Raw genomic sequence first — 22400 nt, forward strand, 5'->3', positions numbered from 1 at the left:
AGGTCTTCATAAAGCAATGCAAGAGAACAGTAATATATATTCAGAACTATCAATTAGCATTATCAATTCAAAGTCATTAGTATTTACAAAAATCCTCAGAATGTAAGGCTTTTCCATACATGAAATACCAAAAAATATATAAAGGAATAGATAATATGAAGACCATCATACATTCAGGCATGATATAGGTAAACGTTCAGCTGTATACAGTATATTCTCTGCATGGGGATTAATTACAAGAAATATATTTAAGGCCACTCACTTTCACTTTGCTCTGTTTTGGGGGGGGGGTTGTAACAGTGAAAAAGGATGTGGCCCTGACATTCCAGGAGCAGAAAATTGAGAGTTCAAGGGTTAATAACTGGAGGTTGATACCTGTAATACATCTGATCTCAGTGGCTCAGTGTTTTTATTATTATTAATTTATTATTCTTGAAAAAAAGAAACATGGCCTCATTTTTAGAAATAAATCATTTTGTCAGATGTTCCCAATCTTGGTGACTCACCTTTCAGAATTTTAACCTAAATTCTGAATTAAACCTAAGTGGAAAGAAATATCCTGGAACAGTATTGCTTTAAAAAAAAAAGAGCCAATACTTGAGGTCACTTACACTCGTCCATTTTTCACATCTCCAATAGCACCCCACACATCAAAGAGGAACACATCAGGGAAAGCAAAGTCTCCCAGAACAGAGTCCAGGGCTTCTGCAAAGTCATCCGGGTTCTTCTTGTCTTTTCCAGCTTCAACTATGGTTGTAGCTGCAACAGAGAGTTTCACCAGTTCAAAAAACTTCCATACTAGGATGTTAGTATCCTAGTGGGTAACATACCTGCCTATAAACCAGACGACCACATAGTCATAGGTTACAAACCCCACTTAGTACCGTTGTGTCCCTGAGCAAGACGCTTAACCCTGAGTGTCTCCAGGGGGGACTCTCCCTGTAACTAGTGATTGTAAGTTGCTCTGGATATCTGCATCTGATGAAAGCCACAAATTTCTCTTTCAGGAAAATTATCTGCCAAGTGAATCAATATAAATCACATATGTATACGGGTAAAAACCAGTAACCAGTAATTCATCACAGTGACATCTGTGTGAAAATTCCATTGTGTGATTGGTAATGGAAGGTCTAAGAGCAAAAGTGGCTGACGGTATTTTGAGATTTTTCCTTTTCCTTTCCAGAGAAACTACTCAGAAAAGTAGACCTTTAACTGTCAGGCACCCTGTCACATCAGGTCATGAATGGAGGACACTACATCCACCCAGTCTGGCTGGCCGCCCTGCGGATGTCTGCTCACCAAGCTCCACGTCGCGGATGCCCATGTAGCTCTCCAACAGATCGTCCACCTTCTTAATGGCCCGCTCCTCAAACTCGCTGGGCTGCGAGACGAGAAGAGAAGAAGCCCCGGGTCACGGAAAAAGGTCAGTGGAGGATTGTGGGATGCGCTTGGAGTCCAGCCTGTGACCGTTCAGGTCAGAGCAAATAAACTCACCACATCCTGCACGGTTGCTGCCCCTTTCGACCGCAGGCGTAAGGTTTCTTTCCCACTGACCATCTTGCCCTCACTGGACTTAGGTGCCCTCGTCCTCTGGCCAATCATGTCTGACGTAAACAGGCAGATACATCTTTTTATTGTAAAGTTTCAACTGCTGTGTCTCGATTCGATTTTCATAAATGGAAAACATCAACAGAAATCTTCTGTATCAAATTCCATAAATCACAGCAGTCGAGTCTGACTTAATGCACCCCCACCCTCCCTTTCTGTGAGCACTCGGGAGTGTAATTACAAGAATTTTGCACATGAAAGGTAATCCATCAATTTTCAAACATCCAATTAACTAATGCTGTAATGATAATCAAAGGCTCTTCAATTATTAACCGCAGTAATTCGCTGTCGGTGGAGGAAGGGTAAAGCTCATCCCAGTTATAGTGTTAATTCTGAGTTTACTAAACATCCCCACCAATACACGTCTCCGTAGAAGAACCGACTTCAAATGTACAGACAGCGCAACTATAAATGACTAAATCTACAGGAATTGTCTCCTTTAAAACACATTTTGTCTGCACAGCACAGTCGGGTGGACTTGTTCAGGTTCGAAAATAAACCGTCTAATGGACTGAATGGCAGACCGCAATCTGAAGTTATATTGTTTGATTGCTCCATTGCTCCATTGAAGATTGAGAAACCTTCACCGTGTGGTTTCCCAGAAGAAAAGAAATTCCGTAAGCACTTATGTCTGACAGGTTACGGGATGTAACCATGGGCACTCATTTCCCGTGAAAATAATCAACTCGTTTCTTTTATCCAGAACGTTTTACTCACAGCGACATAACAGAATGGGCCATTTCCTCAACTTTCTTACAATCAACAGATTACGAATCCAAGTCCTACACTTCCATTCTTGGAATGTGATTAGAAACGTACAATGGCTGTCCAAACACTGTTCCTGTTGTCTGTCTGGTTTGCCCAGTGGCATTTGCCTTTTACGGCAGTTATTCACATTTACAGTAAAATTTACAGTAAAGTATTGGAGTATTTTTGTAATAGTTTTCCTAAATTTCTTTTTTTATGAGTAATCTATCTATCTATCTATCTATCTATCTATCTATCTATCTATCTATCTATCTATCTATCTATCTATCTATCTATAATACGACTATCACTCTATTGTGTGTGGGGCAGTGGTGGCCTAGCGGTTAAGGAAGCGGCCCCTCAGAAGGTTGCCGGTTTCAATCTGCCAAGGTGCCACTGAGGTGCCACTGAGCAAAAGCACCGTCCCCACACACTGCTTCCCGGGCGCCTGTCATGGCTACCCACTGCTCACTCAGGGTGATGGGATAAATGCAGAGGACAAATTTCACCGTGCTGTGCACCGTGTGCTGTGCTGCTGTGTATCACATGTGACAATCACTTCACTTTCAATCACTTCACTTTACAAACAATACATAAATGTATAAATACATTATATTTTTTCTTCGTCTAGCACCTAACAATCTCTGAGCATGCTCTTCACTGACAAGTTTGAGCCTTATCAGGGCTCTTAGTTTGTAAACTCAATATTCTATAGAAGTCTTCCTCTTGTAAGTCGCTTTGGATAAAAGCGTCTGCTAAATAAAGTAAAGTAAAGTAAAATATAAAGATTCAGAAATCTTTTTCATTCAGAAAATGAATTGGTACATTTGGCCACAGAGTGGTGCTGTTGTCTTGACTTTTAAGGGGTTGTGTGCGTCTTTTCTAAGAGGTTGATTCAGATTAGGTGCCACGCGGTGGCGCGGCACTTAACTTGGCTCGAAAGATTCTCATGTTTGCATGCTCTCCCCGTGTTGGCACAGGTTTCCTCCAGGTTCTCCAAAAGCGTACATGCCAGGGGAATTTGTGTTTGTGTGTGTGGCTGTCCCGCACCCAATGTACCAATATACAAGGATGGGCTCTGGCAGCCATGAACCTAATTAGGACTCCGGGGTTATGGGTAGTGAGTGATTTCCCTCGGGTCTGTCTAGTGCATGTCATGGCAGAGTTCAAATTCAGAACATTGCATGAAAGTGTTACGCTGTGTTCGGTCTAACAACACGCTTTGACCCAGTTCCATCAAAGCAGTTGTTCTAAGGCCATTAAACAGTCGGATTGAATTGAGCTCTTAATCAAAGAGCATTGGGACCAATAGTGAACAAAGAAATGCAAATTTCTAGAACAAAGCGGAAGTCTGATTTTGAGAGCTGGACTAACCAAATGCCTTCTTGGGGCCAACCAGCCGAAGTGTGAAGGGGATTCCTCGCGGCTGCTCTTTTAACATCTTGGCAACTTCGTAGTGTCGACACCCCACAATGCTTTGGTCATTGATTGCTTCAATGTGGTCTCCAACACACACAGTCTTCAGCCGATCAATGGTGCTGCCTTCCTTTATCCTCTAAATGACGAGATATGGTTGAATATGAACAAAATACATAACACCGGTAACAAATATTGCATCATAATTGGACCAAATGATAGAAAACAATCTATGACGTATAGTAATATAGGATGGCAAATATATTTTGGTGTTTTTAATATAGCTGTACCTTAATAAAAGCATATCCAGCACCATTGTCTGTTATAGTGAGACCAAGGGCATCCTCTGTTTTGGTAACCTCTACTTCTTTTGTCTCCCCTCGTACGTGAGCAAAAATGAAGTCTTCCAGTCCAATCTGGCCCCCCAGGAGCTTTTGCATGTCAACCTTGTGCGAATTTAACGTGCAGAAAAGGATCTGAAAGGAACCCAACAGTGAAAATTAAAAGGCCGTTGTGCACCTAAAACACAACTTTATGTAACCAGCATAAACAATTTTCACACTACTGAATGAAATGTTGCTCAACTGCATTTCCTTCAGTGTTGCGATAACCTCAGTATTCATGAATTCCTTTTATACTTTTTATGCCTTTAAGTGTTATTAAACTGCATTTCCTTCCTGGTTGAGAAATTCATAAATCCCATATTTTATATCCCTCTAAATGTTACACTTACACTAAAATATATAGATTCAGAACTTCATTAGAAAAAAATGGCCACTTTTCAAGAGCAATAAAGTCCAATTTCAGAAGGCAGCCTTGATCTTTCATTCCTTTCAGAATGAAGGACTTAAAAGAAATGGCACCACTGAAACTTGTCCATTCATGGTCTGACATTAAAAACCTAGTTAAGAAAGGCAGACATGCTATAATCATAACTATAACCACGAAAAGCAGCCTTGTAACTGTGTGTGTGTGTGTGTGTGTGTGTGTGTGTGTATAGATATACAGATAGATACATGGATAGATACATATTAATATAGATTTATATATAATGTAGATTTATATATAATACCAAAAATCTATTACTTTAACCAAGGTTCCTTAGTAACAAGGACATTTATGATAAAGAAGTATGATTAAAGAAGTAATGAACAAACTAATCTCATCGTGTACAGACACAAATTGATTGTGTGTCTTTTCCAGAAAGATCCTCCTTGTTATCCTAGACCTGGTGAAACATTTATACTTTCCAGAACACTCTGGCCATCAAATAGAAACTTTATACAAAGCGGCTGTATAAGAAGAGGTTTCACGACAGTGCTAGTCTTCAGAAGTAACAACCTACCTCAGAAGCAGAGATGTTGAACACCTCTGCAATCTTGGCGTAGAGCTCCTTGACGTTGGTGAAGCCGTGGATGCGGCCGGTGGGGCTGCCATGGGCCAGCTGGGTGTGGAACACAAGTTTTGGCCTCGGACTGGGTGTCGGTCCGGGCGCCGAGTCTGGAAGAGGGGGTGCTGAGGGCACCACGTTGTCCGTCTCCTCCTGGGCCGTGGCCTTCATGTCCGGGGCTTGAGGGCTCATATCCTCTCTGTTCTGCATCGGGCCCTGCTCTGGCTTCTTCCACCTGGAGCCTGAGTCATGGCGAGCTCCCCTCCTGCTGCAGCCCATCCCATGCATTAGTGATGAGTGTAGCCAGGTAACGGACAGACAGGCGAGCGTCGCTGGCCTTGTTTGGAGAAATTCAACACCCCCCAGAAAACGGGGGATCTTATTTGTGACATCGGAGACCAGACCACAACCCCCAGAGCAAATGAGAAACACATCATGGCAACAATGCCATCACCTTCATAAATGGAGGACATGACATGAGGGTCTTTCCCCAATCTGGAATAATCTTGGATTACTAACAGCTCATTGTCTGATTTTCAGTGACAAGCAGCAGTCAAATCGTTGATCTTCCAGACCTGGCTGCAGTTTCAGCAGTGCTATATGTACACACTTAGGCGAGGAGCACCTACCGACAGCGAAAGCACATCCAAATATGCTTTTGTGAAGTGAATGTAATTGAAGAACTGAGGGCACTCACCCAAATTTTGATGAGGTGAAGGTGAAGGCTCCAGTGAACCTGAGAGTTGAGATGTTTTGTCTACTGTCTAGATGAAATATGTTGTGAACTTGATATGATGGAGTCTGCGAGCGCTTGGGACTGGTGGCCAAGACCTGCAAAAATCCACTTTCATTGTGTGCATAAGCATGCATCACGGTCTCATGATGGATGTGCGCTGATGATTCCAGTGCGTATGTCTGTCTACGAGGAAGAATTGGTCTTTTCACCTGTTTTATGTTCAATGCATTATTTGTGTTTGCTTGCCACTGCATAGCAAATGCAATTCTCAAAATGCCTAGGGATGCTTGCCCATATGTGACTTTTCACACAGAAACACATATCTTTTGTTTAAATAATAAACTTTTAAGAATGTAGAATTTTATAAAAAAAATACAACCTTTTCTTTATCAAACCCTTATTGATAATGTTTTCTAGTTCAAAGTACTATATAAGCTTGTCACAAGGTCATTGTCCCCATTGCTGACTCTAATAAAAAAAAAAAAAAAAAAAACAGACAATAAGGAAGTGATAAGAAAATGGACATCACATGGACATACAGTATTTACATTCCATATACAGCTTTATATAAATATATAAAACTTTGTTGAAAAATTGAATTGTCACGACCTCTGGGTTTACATACCCTGCAATCTTATCGTATATTTACTGTTTTTTTTTTTTTAACACTCTTTACGTGCCAGAGAAATCTGGAATTTTCTCCATTCTTGGGCCACATGACTGTGAGGCCATGGCGTGTGGCTTGCGTCACTGCCATTAAATAGAGCGAACTCTTATCAAGAAAAGGCTCCACAGTCTGCCAGAGAGCATGTAGGCCTCTTTTCCACGTGTAATAATTCCTTTATTTAAAGCAGTCTGTGTGATGATCATGTGACAGCTCAGAAGATGCTGGTATACCCCCTGGTGTTGGAATAACCGATCCTTTCTGTACGGGGCAGCGGTTGCCTAGCGGTTAAGGAAGCGGCCCCGTAATCAGAAGGTTGCCGGTTCGAATCCCGATCCGCCGAGGTGCCACTGAACCAAGCACCTTCCCCACTTTTCGTTGTGTCACTGTGTGCTGTGCTATATATGTTTGGACATCGTAAATATTATTATCTCTAAAAACAAATATGGATTTTATTAATCGGTAATGCACTGTGTTTGTAAAAAAAATGATCAGTGCTGTGTTTTTTTTTTTTTTTCGTAGGAGTCTCGAGTGTGTTTGCATATTTCAACCCGAGGCTTCAGCGTGCTTCCCTTCTGCAACTGAAAATAGTCTGTAGCAATACGATCAGATCTGTCGTGAACTCTTTCTCAGCATGTTCTCTATTTCAATATAACTTTTGCTGAGTCCTTTCCTCTTATTAAACACAACACCAGTAGCATGAGACAAATTTAGACTCCTGAATACACACGCAAGGATTAGGTGCTCAGATCAGATGCCATACATACCTGAAGGTGCCTATAAATCTATAAATAGAAAAACAAATCTAGTTCAAATTCAAATTTTATTTGTCACGTACACAGTCAAACACATTGTGATATGCAGCGAAACATTTTAAACATTAAAAAAGGACAGAGATTGTTGGGAACTGGCTGGTGTACTAGACACTGTCTTTGGGATTTTTAAATAATATTTACTCGATGTTGATCCATTCTGTTTGTTTCAGTTAAACCAACAGTCACCTGGAAGGTGGATATTTATGCAAGAGCTTGTAGAATTATTTTTTCACAATCTGCTCACTCACACTCAAATTCCAAATTGTGCATCGAAAATTCGACGTACTGATTTAAACTGGGCAGGGACCGTGTGAGTGTCAGATATACAAACATGTCCCCTAAAAATCCAGGCATTTTACACGCATTTAAACGCATTTAAATCAACAACAACAACAATAAAAAAAAACTAATAAAACGGACTCGTGTCGAACCCATGCACATCAGCCGACCCTCCCTGGCCGGCCGCACAACGTGATAGCGTCAGGACGCCGGCTCTTCCTTATAAGGAGGTGGGCGGAGCTGGGGGTGGTGCGCTGCGCTGCGATTGAGTGACGCGCCTGGTCTGACCATTTTTTCAGGCCCGGGGCCGCAGCCGATTGGCTGGCGGAGTTGACCCGATTCGGCCTGCTTTTCTTAATCGGCGCAGAGATGGAGTGAAGGAGGAAAAAGAAGCGGCGACCTCCGCTCTGGCGTTCCGCGGCGTCTCGGCTCCAGCGCTGGTGTTTCGATCCTGGACCGGGCACCGCCAGATGGAAGAATGCTCGAGAACAAGAGAGAGAGGTTGAAAACTTTCCTGCGGAAGATCGACGAGAGGGCCATCTTCCGGATCAAGCATTTCATGAAGGAGGGGTAAGGCCGCTCGCCCATCCCCTCCGACCCGTTATCTCCCCACCGGCGCGCCGGCTGCCGGTTAGCGGTCGATCCGTGGCGCTTTACGCGCGGCACGGACGTGGTTTATTATGCTAGCCGCCGTTAGCCGCCTGATGTCCGGATACGTCAGCACCAGTAGCACAAGGAGGGGGTGCTGATATAAAAATGTCCTTCTGGACACGTCAAATGTTGGTAAAATTGTAAGGTTGGAGTTTTTCCTGCGCACCCGTTGTCATGTTAATTTCCGTATGCCTCTACAATCTCCATTTTTATCGCACTCGCGATGTACAAAAAAGTCAATGGACACTTTTTTTTTTTTATCTTTTTTTTGTTATTGTGTAAATGAGAGCAAACTTGTGAGTGACTTTAAGAGTTCTTCCAGAAGAACGCCTTTCTGGAATTGCTTTTAATCTCCTTTATCCGGAAATAGCACGTCGGGACACCCAAAATATCCCACCTGATTAGGTTCAGCAAATGGGCCGACCTTCCATTGTTTGTTAACGAATGTCGGGATCCTCCCTGCAAGCATCCCCTGTTGTGGTCATGCGCCCCTAATCTCGTTCCAGAGGTGACGTTACATCATTAAGTCTGTAATGTGGGTGACACCTTTTCCTTCGACCAGGGGATCTTCCTGCTCTCAGAATGGCTTTGCTGCACTTGTCAGTGTGTGTGTGTGTGTGTGTGTGTGTGTGTGTGTTATTTATAATCTGCAACTGTGCTGCCGGACACGGGTGTTCTGTCCATGCCAGGTGTCCAGACCCCCCCGAGGGACACCGGCTTCTCCTTGTCCCGCCGCACCAGCAGTGAGCCTCTGCATCGTTGCCGGTGTAGAGGACGTCCCTGCAATGCTTGCTCTGGGATGGGTGGGGCGCCGGTCCATCCGGCTGTATAAGGATGCACACTGCCGGGAAAATCACATACGCCGCCGGGAGACGGAAGTAGGCGTTTGGGTAAATTGTAGGCTGCTGCGTGTAAGTTTAGCAACAGAGGGATGACCACGCCCGGGCGCTGGTTAAGAGTGAGTGGGGGTCTGCATCGGCGTGTTTAAAGTCCCGTGTAGTCCTCCCTTGACTATCGTTTGCGGGTTAGTGTGTATTTTCGGTGTTTGAGTTGAGTCTCTGCTGTGAGTTTTGGTTTCGTTATTTTGGACACGGTGCCTTTCGCTTCTGCTTTCCCAGAAATTTAATCCACACTTTAAAAAAAAAATGTACCGTATATTTTAATACACTCATCCACAGTTATTTTGAGATTATTTATTTGTATAGTAAACTTTTTATTTTTTATATTACATTGTCTGCATAGTCTTTATTTTTTTGCTCTTATTATGTGCCGTAACTATGTCAATTTCCCACTTGTGGCAGCAATAAAGGATCATTTCCATTTACAGCTTTTACCAGAAACTGATAACCAGAGCGAGACCTACAACCAGTAGTTACAGGGGACAGTTCCCCTGTCGGGGTTAAGTGTCTTGCTCAGGGACACAATGGTAATAAGTGGGGTTCGAACCTGGGTCATAGGCGAGTGTGTTGCTCACTACCACCCTCTTATCTTATCTCTTATCCTATATATTTGCTGTGCTTAAAGCAAGTACTGATTCAAAAAATGAATTGTCTACTGTAATCACGTTGTAGGTGTTGCTTCAAGATTCAAAGATGCATCGTCATGTGTAACTATCACATGGCCGAGAAGCAGAAGGAGACGTGGGCTACTAATAAAGGCCGATTTCTTCCTTCCGGCTCCAGCCGTTCCTGTTCTGAGTATCTGGAATATTTTGTCTCCGGCTTATCAGCTACTGGTACAAAGCGATCATGCACACAAGCTTAAAATTCCCCCGCAGTGCCCCCTCACACACTCACTTCCTGTGTCACATGTCCGTTCTGGTGGGCCATCACAGGGCCCGTTGACTGGAGCTTGGGGGGGGTGGTGGGTTGAAGAAAAAGCCCTCTGTTTGACCGGCCACGGTTCGGAAGGGGGTCGGCCACATGACGCCCAGCGCGGTGGATGCCAGCCACGAGTGGCGCGTTGTTGTAGGGCAAGACGGTCCGTGTAATTTTCCTTTGAGCGTTTTTTTTTTTTTTTTTTTTTTTTTTGGCAGGGAAGATTTCCAGTCAGATCCATTCATCTCTTTTGTGAATTTTTTTTTTTTTTTTTTTTTTTTCCCCCAAACACATTTTTATACTTTCTTTTACACGGAAGGAAGTGGTTGATGTGTCATTTCCGTATTGTTTCACACCTACCCTTTGTCTGTCTGTGGCTTTCGCTCTCTGTTGTGTAACCAGCCTTCGTGGATTTTGCTGTTTCTGACCGGGAACGGGAACTACTGTTTCATATACACACACACACACACACACACACACACTCGGACCAAACTTGTTCTGATGTCGGGCGTTCCGTTTTTCCCCGCGGTTGGTTGTGTGAGTTGTGCCATCTCCAGGCAGGGCGCAGGCGGCGGGGAAGCGATGCCACCAGTCGGTGGCGTTGATGTTGTGGAACATGTGACTCAACACGAGCCTAAGGACGCCATAAAACTGCTGTGGATCAGACGGCTAAACAGGCTAAAGATCACTGGGGCATCTTACCTGTGTCCCTAATCTACTTTTGCTGCCCCACGGCTCTCCTGCACACTGGATCTGTAATTATTCTTAATAATTTAATATTAAATTAACTAATATATAACATTTATAACCGTATGCTTTCTGGTGACACAAAAGTGTGGCCATTCCCTCTGGTGGCCCAATGGTGGTACTGCAGCAGGGAGGTGAGCTCATTTACCCCCGTTAGGGGTCGCCACAGCAGATTCAAATGGTGTAAGTTTAACACCGGATGCCCTTCCTGACTCCACCTTCCCCATTTACCTGGCCTTGGGACCGGCGCCAAGCACTGTTACATGTGTCCCCGGTGGCTGGGTTTGATGTCATTTACAATAAGTAATAAAATTTACTTAATAATTTCTTTTTTTTTTTTTTTTTTTTTTTTTTTGACAATTTGACTAAATGTTCATAAGTTTAAGAGATAAGATGGCTTATTTGACTCATTGTTCTGTCTGTCTTCTAACTTTGGTAATTGGTCAAGAAAATGTTCTAATACAAAATAAAGATCGAGCCAATCAGCTTCAGTTGAGTCAGTCGCATCAGTCACCTTATTTATCATTGTTTGTTGGACTTTTATTATTATTATTATTATTATTAATTATCCAATGGCAGGCTTCCAGGATTCAAGTGTAAAAATTTTCTTCCAGCAATTCTGATGTTCAGATATGGAAAGGGGGGGGGGGGGGGGGGGGGGGGACAGGTTAGCAGACTTGTCATCGAGTCGGCTAAAAACGCTGTGAAAGAGTCCTGAAGTTGGCAGGTTCCTGCCTGTTGGGAGGTATTTTTACTGCAGTGCATGCAGCGCTCTGTCAGGCTGCGTTGTTCCCTCATTGTCACCATTATTGTGTTTTGTTCTGACACCACTGAGGGTAAGAGAAACCGAGTGAATGCAGCTGAAGTGTCTCGCCCCCACCCGCCGTTGCCGAGGCAACGCGTGGCCGTATGCGGCCGAAGATGAGGGCGATGCTCGGCTCCCCCTCGCATCCAAATTATACATGTTCTTTGCTGCGCGTGGAGCTCTGCAGTGATATTCAGGGTTTTTTTTTTTTTTTTTTTTTTTTTTTTTAAGCTGTAAAAGGGACCTTTAGACTTCGGTCTGTTGTCACCTCCATTACACAAGCAGTCTCACGCTAGCATCGACACACAGCGATTCTCTCTCACACACACACACGAGTGCTGTCGAGACATAAGGCCACTATGCCGAGCACTCTGGCTTTGCCGAAGGGGAAGAGCCTGAGTGTCCAGGTCGGAGCTGACCTGCTTCCTGGAGAGGACGGTGGCAGGTAGAGAAGCTTTTTATTCTTATTATTTGGTTAATTCTAATGAATATTTGGTACTGCTGTGTCCGCACTGTGTGTACTGTAGCTAGATGACGCTGGAACAGGGTGGACTGTGTTGTTGTTCATAATGTAGGTTTTCCAGTACTAAGTCTGTTCTGTTCAGGGTTCCAGTCTGAACTCGGTGTTTGCTCTGTGACGCTGACTTTGCCTAATCAGCCCTAAAGGGGTGAGAAGTCAGAGTAGTAAAAAAAAAAACGTAATTACATGTAGGGCATTGGTTACCATCAGCTCTTTGGAAACTCATGATTGGATTTTTGCTCTGCGGTCGGTCCGTTTGATCTGTGACCTGCTTTTGATTAATAATGCCAATTCAGTCCAGCACTGTTACCTGTACTCAGGGTAATGTCCATTGGTTCATTGTGAAATATAATAACATATCATAGTAAATATAATGTTGGTTCTCTTTTTTTTTTTTTTTGTGATATCATATGCAGACAACCTTTCATTTATTTTTGTAATATTTGTCATGTCTCGGCCTGTCATGTAATGGCATAGTTTTAATTTTGCTTGCAGCTACATTTACATAACGTTACATAAGACTCCTCCTCCAGGTGTGTCTAGACATTGGCATCAAGATCTGGCATGAAATAGTGCATGTTGGGGGATTTTTTTTTTTTTTTTTGTAAAGCTTTTGTATGTTAATTTCCTTTTGTATGTTTGACTAAATAGTTTAGCAAATCCTTCAGGAAGTTTACAATGGTTTTAATCATTCTAGTCATTTTCTGTTTTAAGTTAGTAATTGACCACTTCTGTCAGAATAAAGGCCTCTGGGTGGTTTACAGGTACCTTTCACCTGCATAGCGGTTGGCCGGGGTCACGACCCTTTTTGGCTGTGGGCGAACCGCTGAATGGGGATTTTACTCGCTGCACTTGTTCAGGGAAAGGAGGCAGTGTTGCTTTCTGACCTTTCACCCCGCCATCTGCAGAAATCCAGACCCCCATTGGGGACACGAATCCCCAGACGAGGGCAGCATTCAACCCAGAGCCACCGCCTCCTCCTGAGAGAGACTGAATCACCCAGAGTGCCAGCTTGTGGCAAGAAGTAACTTGTGTGAGAAACCGGTCTGGAGGCAGGGAGGTTATATCCGTCTTATTATGTTGCCATGGGAACAAGATTTGGTTTCCCATTTAGCCTTAGCAGGCCGGATGGGAAAAACCTGTTGTTTTCAGGTAGGTTTCTTTGCCAAGTTCTCCGTTTGGTATGGCCTTCATTTAAACCAGTCAGATCAGATGATCTGATGTCTATCCTTTCTGCGCACCAATCAGCGCTCGCTGTAACCTGAGGCCATAAAGTGAGTCCAATAGAACAGGGGCCTGAATGCATCTGCTTCACAAGATATTTCATGACCAGGGAGCTGTGTGTTGTACCTACTTTTATTCTGAATGACACACACACACAACTTTTCTCTCCATCCACACACGTCTACCCTCCGATTGCAATGGCCAGTGTCTGCGGACTCTTCCGATCTCACCTCTCTTACGTAGTTGTAGGTGTGGCGGAGTGCGTAAGAGTGCGAGTGCTGACCTCGCACGGGGTCACGCGTCTGAGGGACTTAAGTCGGCCGCATCTGCTGTCATGACGTCCCATGTGCCACCATCTGCTGTGGAGGAAGTTGCTCATTTGGATCTGACTGTGAAAGTGGTGTTTGTTTTGTTTATGTAAATGAGATGTTTCCTCAGTGCCACTAATTAAAAAGTCCCTCGGGGCTCTCTTCCGAAATGTTCTCAAACGTGCTTCGCCAAGTCACCCATCCAATTTGACTTGGCTCTACCTGCAAAAGCACACTCACTCACTTCTATATTTATATCCATGTGTTTTTGCGGCGGCCACTTGAAATATCACAGTTTCACCGTAAAGGGCACCAGTTAAATTTGGGCCACGTACGTATTTGTCTAGGGGGAAAATATCCTTCGTACACAGTGAGCGAGAGCGAGACGACATCAGTCACCTCTGTTCTGCGATGCTGATGCACCGAGGAATAACCCTCACTCACACCCCTCGTGCGTGCAGTGGATGGGCTGGAACATGCCTGCAGCGAGTCATGTGACCCTCGGGCCAGACGCTGAAGCGCGAACGCGCCGTTACCTGGATTTCCGCGCTTGTACCTGAACTGATTATATTATCATCTGGTTATTGCCCGCAGAGGAATCATCTTAACCGTCAGCTGTCACGAGGCTGTGAAGGAAGGAAGACGACAGGGTTGAGTCATTATCTGTAAATTCATCCTTACAGATTATCTTCCGACTGTTGTTAATGGAGGAAGCGCTGCTGCTTCCGTCTCTCCATCCAGCGTCACCTGACCGAAGGTCCACGCCCACCATGCTCTGCTCTGACCTGTGGGTTCCAGAGGCCTGTGGGCATCTGAGAGGCCGAGCTTGAACAGGTCGAGCCGCTTTTTATAGCCCTCCCTCCTGACTTCGCTCGAGTTTTTTTTTTTTTTTTCCTCTCTCTCTCTCTCTCTCTCTCTCTCTTTTGTGTGCGCGAGAAACGAGAATCTTTTCTGCTCCTCGTCCCTTCCTTCACTTTCGCGCTCTTGGATCCGACCCCCCCCCAGTCCGGCGTGGCGGTGTTGCCGCCGGTGAGCGGTTGAGCGGCTTATTTACGATGGTCATGCGACGATCGCGCTGTGGAATTTTACGGGCAGGGCCGCGCTCCAGCTCCCTGCTATTGTGTACGCTGCACTCGGCGCTTATGGGAGGTGCTCCATTACATCAGCGTGCGTGAGCCTTCACACCATTTCACGTCAAACCTCTTTTTGGAATTGCCATCAACAGAGGAAGCAGACGTGCCTTTTTCTGGATTTGTGTTTCCTGGCTGGATTCTCTCTCTTTAAGATACATTTCCTTTCTTGAAACTATGGTTTGGCTCGTGCTTTCTTTCCAATAAGAAAAGCTAAACCAAATAAGTTTACCTGATATGAAAAGGTCGTGGAGTTTGCGCTTGTCTAGAAGATTTGATCATCTCTACAGGTAAGCAGCTGAGACAGACCCAGGTTTTATCCATCACGGATCTTCATCGTGATGCTGAGGGATCATCTCTCAACATCAGGGGCTTTTTAGTTGATCTTTGTCAAGGTTGAGGCTACTGCTAGCAGATCGTAGATTAAAACGAGGAAGTGTCTGACATACGGATTTTTATTTTTTTCTTTACAACCTGTTGTCATAACCGGGTGAAGGCTTTCTAGTCCCATCGTAAAGATAAGAATTTCATTTTCAGGACAGTCACACAAGGATTCTCATAATTCCCTCCCTCAAGGTCAAGGCCACACTTTTTTTTTTTTTTTTTTATTATACTGCTTTTTTTTTTTTTTTTTTTTCTCTTCCTTCTCCCCCCTTCCCGCTTGAACTTGATATAAGACCAGAGACGTCTCAGTGCCTGCTGCGCATTTACGACACAACACAATCTCCTCTGGTTCTGTTATAGCAGTTATATATAGCATCTAATGTGCATTAGATATCTGAAAATTCAAGCAACCTAACAAACATTTGCATTTGTTCTGTCCAAGGTACCAGATTATTTAATTTTACATTTTTTGTTGCTGTACTGGTAGCTGTAACTTTTGGCTGGGTTCAGATGGAACCCCAAAGTGTTCCCCCTACACACCGACCCAAACCGTTACAAAAGGCTCACGCGTCATGGCAGTCTGGAAATGGAGCAGTAAAGTTGGAGTCGATAAACCCACGCTGACTTAAGTCGATTATTTAAAAATGATAATTTTCTGAAATAACCTGTGTATAAATACAAATATTTAGCAATTTATATAGCAGAATGCTATAATTTCACTATAATTATATCAAAATGTTTTATATTGCTATTATATATCATTCTCTTATTTATTAATACGTTTTATTTAGTTTTGAACACTTTGGAGCTCCTTAGGTTCACTGGACTTGGTTTGATCATTAACAATCAAGGGGAAAAAAGTTGCATCTACCAGTTAATGTTAACGTTGACTGCAGTAGTTAACATGCAATAAAAAAGTTTGTAAAAAGCTATGAAGTAAAATTTTAAGTTTAAAAGAAAAAAAAACTTTTCCAACATGGCATCTGTCAGTCTTCTGTTAATGACATGCCTTCGTTTCGAGCTCCATGTTACTCATTATTTTTTGTGAACGTGTGTGTTCTCGCAGTTATCCAGTGGAGAGTGGCGCGCTGCCAGTCCGGGTGAAGAGGGGCAGCTGGGCCAAGAAGAAGCCAGATTCCCGCAGGGCGCAGAGCCTGGAGGACGCCCAGCTGGAGAACCAGCAGCACAGCAAGAACCTGACCAAACCGGCTCCTCTCAGGTACACGGTGCTCATGAAACGCTGTCTTGTGTTGGTGTTTATGTTTGTGTGTGTGTGTGTGTGTTTGTATCTACACATCAATTTTGCTCAGCATAGTTACAAGAACATGCTGAATATTAAAAATGAATGTGAATACGTCCACAATTCTGCTAACAAGGTAAGATGACATTTTGAATATGGCTTTTTAGCAGGGCTCAAACGTTTGATGGCGACCGAGCGTTCGAGAGAACCGACAGCATCAATTCCCGAAGTGTAGGTTCCTCAAACCCACACCTTGTTCTTCCTGCTATGGATATTACATAATCCAGTCCTTATTCACACTCAAAATAACCACACCATTCTTCACATGCTCTGCATTCATCCCTCCTTTTCTTTCTTTTTTTCCTCCCCGCAGAGCTTCATCAAACACAACAAATCATTCCACAAGCTTTTCCCCGATATTCCGGAAAACGAGGACCTGATCCACGGTAAGCCGTGCAATCGGGCTCCGTATCGGGCTGATCACCGTTTACCCTCCACTCCTGCTAAGTCAATGTGTACAGTGCTGCGGTGGACATAAAGGAGAATGGCGTGACTTGAGCGGCGTGGTCCAACACGCCAGCTGATTAGTGACCTTTGACTTGCTTCGGCGGCCGCGCAGAACAGTGGAGGGCGTAGCTGCAGCCGGAGCTTCTGCTGTAGTGCAGCAGCGCTTGGACGTCAGCAGGCAGCTGGAGTGCTGTGTAAGCCTTTTGTAACCTTCTCTTCTCCGACCCCCCCCCACCCCCGGTCTCTCTATGCAGCGTACATCTGCGCCCTGCAGAAGGAGGTGCCGTACCACGGCAGGCTCTACATCACCGAGAACAACATCTGCTTCCACTCGTCCGTGCTGCTGAAGGCCACTAAGGTACTTGTTCCCAGTTCTGTCCCGTCCGAAGTAGGACCACACTCTGCCTTCAATTATGTCTTCATTTAAATAAATCTCCTCACGCATTTCATTTTTCTTGTAATTCTTGTATTGTTGTATTTGTTTTTGGGGTTCTGAAACGTGCTCGTTGTTGGACATGTCCTCAGTTTCGTCCCTGTGCGCAGGTGGTGATCCCTGTTCCCAGCGTGCAAGTAATAAAGAAGCAGAACACGGCGCTGCTGGTGCCCAACGCACTGTCCATCCGCACGGCAGAGGGAGAGAAGGTACGAGCGGCCGTCACACTGGAGGACTTGCACAACTCCAACCTCTTGCTGCTGTTGAGCCCGTCAGCCTTTGCTCTGCTTTTACTGTGCCGTGATTTGCCGGCTGAAACGTCCTTTCTCCTTTTCTCTTTTTCACCCCAGTATCTGTTTGTGTCGCTGAGGAACCGAGAGGGATGCCACAAAGTCCTGCGCTCTGTTTGCATTCAGTTAGAGGTGAGGAGCGAAACGTTTCTACCTTTCTGCTGTCCCGTTCGCAGCAATGCAGTTCATTTATTTACAAATGTGCAACCATCGCCCCCTTTAGGACGGGAGTCCGAATAGCAGCCCCCTCTTCTCCTCTGCAGAGAACAGCTTTGATCAGGGCAAACTCGTGGTAAGCCCACTTTAGTCTGTTTTGTAACTAATACAGTACTTATTTAACAGTACTTTTACACCATTACACCAATGAAAAGGAAAACCGTGACCCTCCTGTTAACACAAGTTAGACCGTCATATATTATATGACTGTTACATGTACGGCATTTATCAGACGCCCTTATCCAGAATTACAATCAGTAGTTACAGGGACAGTCCCACGGAGACATTTGGGGTTGAGTGTCTTGATCAGGGACACCGTGGTGGTGATGTTAACTGTCATGTCCTTGTCCTACAACTGCAGAACTCGAGCCAGTCCAGTCTGGAGGACTGCTTGGACCAACTGTCTGGAGAAAAGCCTGCCTTGGTGCTGGACCCACCACCAGTGAAACTGAGCAGAGGTGAGAAGCTCTGCTTGATTATTTTTATTAGTCCTGCATTTTTTTTAAGCCTTTAACTACATCAGGTAAAGTGCGGGTAGTGCGCGTTATTTAATTATTTATTTTTTTACTGTCTGTGTTTGTCCTTGTCCTTAGTGCCTCTGACACGTGTGAGCCACTCAGCCTTGAGGAATTCACGCCGGGAGCACGAGGACAGCAGTTCAACAGAGGAGTCCTCAGGTATACACACACACACACTCATCTGTGTGGGTTTACAGTGGTAAAGCTGGCTGAGTGCAGACATTTCAGTGTTGTTCCCTCTTCTCTGTATGCAGCAGGCGGTTCATGGGTTTGGAGTGTGACTGACAGGGCCCGGTCACTTCTCATCCACAGGGAACCGAGCAACATTAACACCCTCCTCCTCGTCTACCTGATACTGTAAGTCCGTCTGACAGTCTACAGACATACACAGTCCAGACACTCGGACTTTGCCATCAATATATATTAATTAAATCAGTTTCTGTCTCTGTATCCTCTTATTAGTGATTTTAAATAATGAAAAATGAAATTGGGTCAAAGACAAAAGTATGATCGTTGCTTTTTTTTTTTTCTTTTATGATTTTGAAGAAAAATATTCTCGAGCAAAGTTCACTTTTCTCATGATTATACTTCTAGGAAACAAAGGTTCAGATTATTTTTGCACGGTGTAATGCTGTTACTGTTAGGCTTGTGACTTTGCTGAAATTTCAAACCCAATACTGATACTAAGGATGGCACTCGATACTCAGTATTATTTTCTGTGCACTCTCAGGATAAAGTAAAAACTCCGCCAAAACAATACAATGAAAAAAGAAACCTATTAAATAGAAAAAAGGCCATTAACATTGTAAAATAAATCAAACATCTCGAAGCTATATTTGCTTGTGCAAAATAGTTTTCTTCTCAGGGTTAAAAAAATATATATATATAACTGCTTTCGCCAGCTGCCATGTTTAACGTGTGTGTCTCTCATGAAAAAAATGGGTCCTCCATTAGATACTAAATTTTTGTAATCGATAAGTATCAGATAATGTATTTTATTTATTTATTACAAGTGTTATCAGTCGTTTTCTGTTCATAGAATGCAGAATATTTTTTTCTTCCAGTGGATTAGTACAAAATGTAACATCTGCTCTCGCTGCTTTAATGGAAATGGGCCTGTACGCATGTCTCTTTGCAGGGTGGTGCTGCTCCTGCTCTCCTCGGGTTACATCGGCCTGCGCATTGTGGCTCTGGAAGAGCAGCTGACCTCTTTGGGCGCCCTGCCTGAGTTCACCCTACAGAGCGGGTAAGCGCTGTATACCTGCGTGTTCACGTAGAGGCTTCAGCAGAACCGCCTGCTTCTGAGTTACACCAACAGGCAAAACCACAGCTTTCTGTATCTTGCAGGTACAGAGACACGTAACCATCCTGGCTGAAGAGAGCTGAGAATAATGATACCGAGGGCATGAGAAGAACTTGCTGGCTGAAGATCTACCAATTGAAAGTCCAATAGGGCACCATGAAAGATGGCCATGGCCAACAGGCTCCCTGGACATTTGGACATCTTTGACAGTGAAGGAAAGCTGCTTTAATCGCCCTGGGACCATCTGCAGGACACCAATGCTTGTGTTGTGGTCGGCGTTTTGGAAGGTGCAAGCCTTCAGATGTTCACCTAGCTTGATGTCACTTGCAGAGGAATGCAGAAGAAAGAAATTTTGTGTGCCGAAAGGTCACAAACATGTAACCAAAGACTTGTGGTTTTTGTTTCTGAGCAGAAACGAAAGTAAAATTGCTGTTTAAAAAAAAAAAAAAAAAAAATTCTGTATATCTACAAATCTGTGGGTTCCTGATTCTGAGGGATATTGTGCAGTTCCTGTCAAAGCGTCCTAATTCATTTTCCTGCAGCACGATGGTCCACATTGGTGTCTTTTCTTTACACGTCTCTCAACGTCCTTTTTTCTTCTTATTGGTAGAAATGATGACCAACCAGCAAACACACTCGATCAACCTCCTCTCTTGATTCGCTCTGTTCTTCTCTCTTCTCAGAAAGGGTGGTGGCATTCTCCTGGCTTTTGCATGATTTAAAAGACTTTAATGAGCAGTGCTTGGAGCCCGGCCCTCGAGTATTCCTGGATGTATGCATGGTCTATGCACAAACCGGTCTCAATCAGGTCTTTTCTACATATGCTTTTTACTGGTCGCCGGACAGCGGGGTTCCATTTCTAAACCAGTGCCTTTCTTCAGCTCACTAACATCGGCTGAAGGGGCGGCGTGAACAAACTCGTATTTACAGCGTTTTAAACGCTGATGTTCATGTGTGTTGTGGAGATGGCCGTGCTCTGGGTCAAATTTGCATGTACCAGATTGTCTTTTGAAGGACTTGTTGGGGAACTGTAAGGTCTCCACCAGATCGAAGTAATTAAGTAACTTGAGTCATATTTTTTTACACAAAATGGTCCAATATATGCATGTTTTTTTTTTTTTTTCCTTTTTTCAATCTTTCCTTGTGTGTGTTGCAATACCTTGATGAGATTTCTCGTGGCGTGAGAGTACTTCAATCGTTCAGGAGAGCGATCGCACTTTAAAATGTGTGGAGACTGTTCAATCCCAAAGAGGACGAGGGGAGAGCGGACAGATATTAAGTATTAGACGGTGCTATGGCCTTTTACTCTCAGGGTAGGAGTAACCTGCCGAGAACAGGTTGCACTACTTTACCTTTCGGCATTTCACATTTGTGTTTTTTTTTTTTTTTTGCTTGCATAGAAGGGCTCCTCTCACTTTCAGAAACTGATTTTGAAATGTATCACTTCCAAAGGTATCGATTATTTGCCATGTTGATTTACCCAAATGAAATTGATGCTCACTGACAGTTCCAGCCTCTTGGTGTTCGGAGCATGCTTTAACACAGATAACACAAGAATTTCTGTCCCCAGGTGAAGCCCGTGGAGGACTAGATTTATGCAGGTGACTGAGTGTTGTTCATGTCAGGCAGGGGTTGCACGTGGACTTCACCAACTCCACTGCATGACTCGTGATAAATGATCTCAATGCAAGAATTTGGGCGAGGAGTTTATTTTTTTTTTTCCCCCTTCATTAACCAAGTGTATATAATTCTTTTGTATTTACATTACATTAATGTTAATTCTCCCTCAGTCTATTTATTGCATTTTGTGTAAGTCAAAGTTGGCTCTGGAAGACTGACTTTGTTACTGTAAAAAAATAAATAAATCAGTTGGGGAATTATTCATTTTCTTGTGTTCTGTCTTTTTCCTATTCCATTTGGTATAATGCTTCTTATATTAATTTATGATTCTCCTTCATTTTACTGTTTCCTGGAACACGTTTTACCTGACCAGTCTGGAGGTGCTTCCTCATATGACTCTAAATACAGAATTCGTGTCTATTCACTTCAATATTTTTACGATTTTTGTATAAATATCAATACCACACAAAACAATATCAACGGTAATATATTTAAAAGCTTTAGATTAATTAAAATGAATTCCAATGCATTAGAGAAAACCGTGTCGTGAGACTATGAGGCATGAGATCTTCCCACAGCTGGAGTTCAATGTGTTCTTTCCCTGAAAGAGAAGGTCTGTGGCATTGTTTATGCTCAGCTCTCCTTAATAGGGCAGAGACAAGTGGACATCATCCAGACAGTAAGCAATGTCCTTAAAATGGTCCTTACAAAAAAAGACCAATGTGTAAACAGTGAAAACTCTGGTAAACTTTACCATTATTATATTTTTTTTTTTATCGGCCTGCCATTAAATGTGAAATTGTTCAGATACGGGCTGGAAAACAATATTGAATTAATCAGCTTTTCTGTTCTGTCCCACATTCTATCAAGGTATGGAGGCCAGTGGATGCCAAATTTCTGCTAGTGTGATGAAAAAGTTATGAAATAATTACTTACAGAGTAAGGAGTTGTTATTACTTATTTAAGATTGAATTTCATTTTGAATCTTGGACTTTGTTGCCAGATTTTGACACATTTTGGATGCTTTGGGTA

General features: G+C 43.6%; 2 protein-coding genes across 8 annotated transcripts; one reads left to right on the forward strand and one right to left on the reverse strand.

Annotated features, from left to right (window-relative positions):
* The first annotated feature begins 34 nt into the window (after positions 1–34).
* Positions 35–21630, forward strand: LOC114802608 (GRAM domain-containing protein 2B). 7 transcript variants are annotated; one of them, XM_029001672.1, is made up of 13 exons: positions 35–1423; positions 16308–16460; positions 16649–16712; positions 16855–16927; positions 17243–17346; positions 17532–17630; positions 17772–17843; positions 17935–18003; positions 18289–18385; positions 18521–18604; positions 18700–18802; positions 19584–19691; positions 19793–21628. In XM_029001672.1, the coding sequence occupies exons 1-13, from the start codon at positions 1356–1358 to the stop codon at positions 19806–19808; spliced, it is 1110 nt and encodes a 369-aa protein (XP_028857505.1). In that variant the 5' UTR covers positions 35–1355; the 3' UTR covers positions 19809–21628. The 7 variants fall into 7 exon arrangements, with proteins under 7 accessions (XP_028857505.1, XP_028857503.1, XP_028857501.1 ...); XM_029001670.1 differs by lacking the exon at positions 35–1423 and adding an exon at positions 7974–8225 and having other exon boundaries at positions 16652–16712; XM_029001668.1 differs by lacking the exon at positions 35–1423 and adding an exon at positions 7974–8225 and having other exon boundaries at positions 19793–20203.
* On the reverse strand, positions 231–5385 carry gipc3 (GIPC PDZ domain containing family, member 3). Its single transcript, XM_029001676.1, has 6 exons — positions 5117–5385; positions 4062–4247; positions 3730–3910; positions 1495–1604; positions 1300–1381; positions 231–759 (listed from the first exon to the last, which is right to left on the reverse strand). Exons 1-6 carry the CDS (start codon positions 5369–5371, stop codon positions 608–610), a joined length of 966 nt encoding a protein of 321 aa, XP_028857509.1. The 5' UTR covers positions 5372–5385; the 3' UTR covers positions 231–607.
* Positions 21631–22400: the final 770 nt, after the last annotated feature.

Source organism: Denticeps clupeoides, chromosome 13 (assembly GCF_900700375.1).
Source record: "Denticeps clupeoides chromosome 13, fDenClu1.1, whole genome shotgun sequence".
Taxonomy (NCBI): Eukaryota; Metazoa; Chordata; class Actinopteri; order Clupeiformes; family Denticipitidae; genus Denticeps; species Denticeps clupeoides.

Coding starts and splice junctions, on each gene's coding strand:
- gipc3 (XM_029001676.1), bottom strand. CDS start 5,371: ATGCAGAACAGAGAGGATATGAGCCCTCAAGCCCCGGACATGAAGGCC. Junction 3,911..4,061: donor CTGGATATGCTTTTATTAAG/GTACAGCTATAT, acceptor CTCGTCATTTAG/AGGATAAAGGAAGGCAGCAC. Junction 1,605..3,729: donor TGGCCCCAAGAAGGCATTTG/GTTAGTCCAGCT, acceptor TGTTTACGTCAG/ACATGATTGGCCAGAGGACG.
- LOC114802608 (XM_029001668.1), top strand. CDS start 8,134: ATGCTCGAGAACAAGAGAGAGAGGTTGAAAACTTTCCTGCGGAAGATC. Junction 17,347..17,531: donor TGCTGCTGAAGGCCACTAAG/GTACTTGTTCCC, acceptor CCCTGTGCGCAG/GTGGTGATCCCTGTTCCCAG. Junction 17,844..17,934: donor CTGTTTGCATTCAGTTAGAG/GTGAGGAGCGAA, acceptor CGCCCCCTTTAG/GACGGGAGTCCGAATAGCAG.